The sequence below is a fragment of the Populus euphratica genome, unplaced genomic scaffold, assembly GCF_000495115.2.
Source record: "Populus euphratica unplaced genomic scaffold, PopEup_1.0 scaffold454.1, whole genome shotgun sequence".
NCBI lineage: Eukaryota > Viridiplantae > Streptophyta > Magnoliopsida > Malpighiales > Salicaceae > Populus > Populus euphratica.
In genome coordinates, this window is record NW_011500336.1 from 106,475 (window position 1) to 107,510 (window position 1,036).

The window sequence follows — 1,036 nt, forward strand, 5'->3', positions numbered from 1 at the left end:
TCTAACACGTTTCCCTTTCCCTTGGAGACATATTTGCATTTCTTTTTTAACACTCGTTATTTGAAAGCAATCTTTGAATGAGTGCATGGAAACGGCATAGTTTGCTGTGGAAGAATGGAACAGAAAGGTAGTAAAGCAATTAAAGGAGAGTAGCCAGGCCGCCGAAGACATAAAATACGCGTAAATATATAAAGCATATATCTTGGCTAATAATTGACACATGTAAAGGGAAACACGCACCGAAAAGCAAGTGTTAATAGTTACTTTTGGTACGTTAATGGGTGGCGAAGGTCGAAGCGAATCATTCTCTTGATGTGTCGCCCAGAAACCATGTGAGCTGCTCCGCTCCTGAGAGAGTTTCCCATGCTTGTTTGTCACGATAATGATGGTGGCTAGCGGTGTTCATTCAAATGGTCAACCTTTGTATAGAGAAAAATATGGTGTTTCATGATTTTCATGCCCTCAGATTCGATTCGTTTCTTGATCAATTATCACACCCTCCAACTCAACTCATTCTCTTCCCATTTCTCTCAGACGTAACCACACCACCCCTTCGCCCCCAACCCGAACACAAATAAAATCTCAGACGTACTCTCCCCAGCTGATCCATCGTTCCCTCTTCCTTTTCTATTTCCTTCGTTTTATAAGAGACTGCTCTTGCTTACAACCTAATAATGGGTTGTCTTGATGATGGGTGCACTACTGGCCTTGTTCTGGGGTTAGGCTTCGCACCTTTAACAGACCTAGAGAGGAGTACGTCAAAGCCAGGTGATTACAGCAATAGACTTATAAGGCCTCAGATTAAGCCATCCCTCAAGTTTGACCACAACCCATCAACGAGTACAAGTTTTGAGCTGTCACTTAGTTTGGTTCTTTCTTCTGAAACTTATAGCCATGCAGGTTCTCGCCAAAAGACCATGGATGGAGAGAAAGGTTGTGAGGAGTCTATTGGTGCTCATGATCTGTTGTATCGTCAAGCTTCTCCTGATCAGAGCGCTGTTTCTTCTTTCTCTAGCGGTAGGGTTAAGAGGGAAAG

General features: G+C 43.1%; 1 protein-coding gene across 1 annotated transcript in view; it reads left to right on the top strand.

Annotated features, from left to right (window-relative positions):
• Positions 1 to 205: 205 nt before the first annotated feature.
• The window catches only part of LOC105113778 (homeobox-leucine zipper protein HAT22-like), a 1,938-nt gene continuing 1,107 nt past the window's right edge, over positions 206 to 1,036 (top strand). Inside the window, exon 1 of the mRNA XM_011010095.1 lies at positions 206 to 1,029. Coding sequence (XP_011008397.1) covers positions 675 to 1,029 — 355 coding nt within the window. The 5' untranslated portion in view covers positions 206 to 674. The remainder of the gene's footprint in view (positions 1,030 to 1,036) is intronic.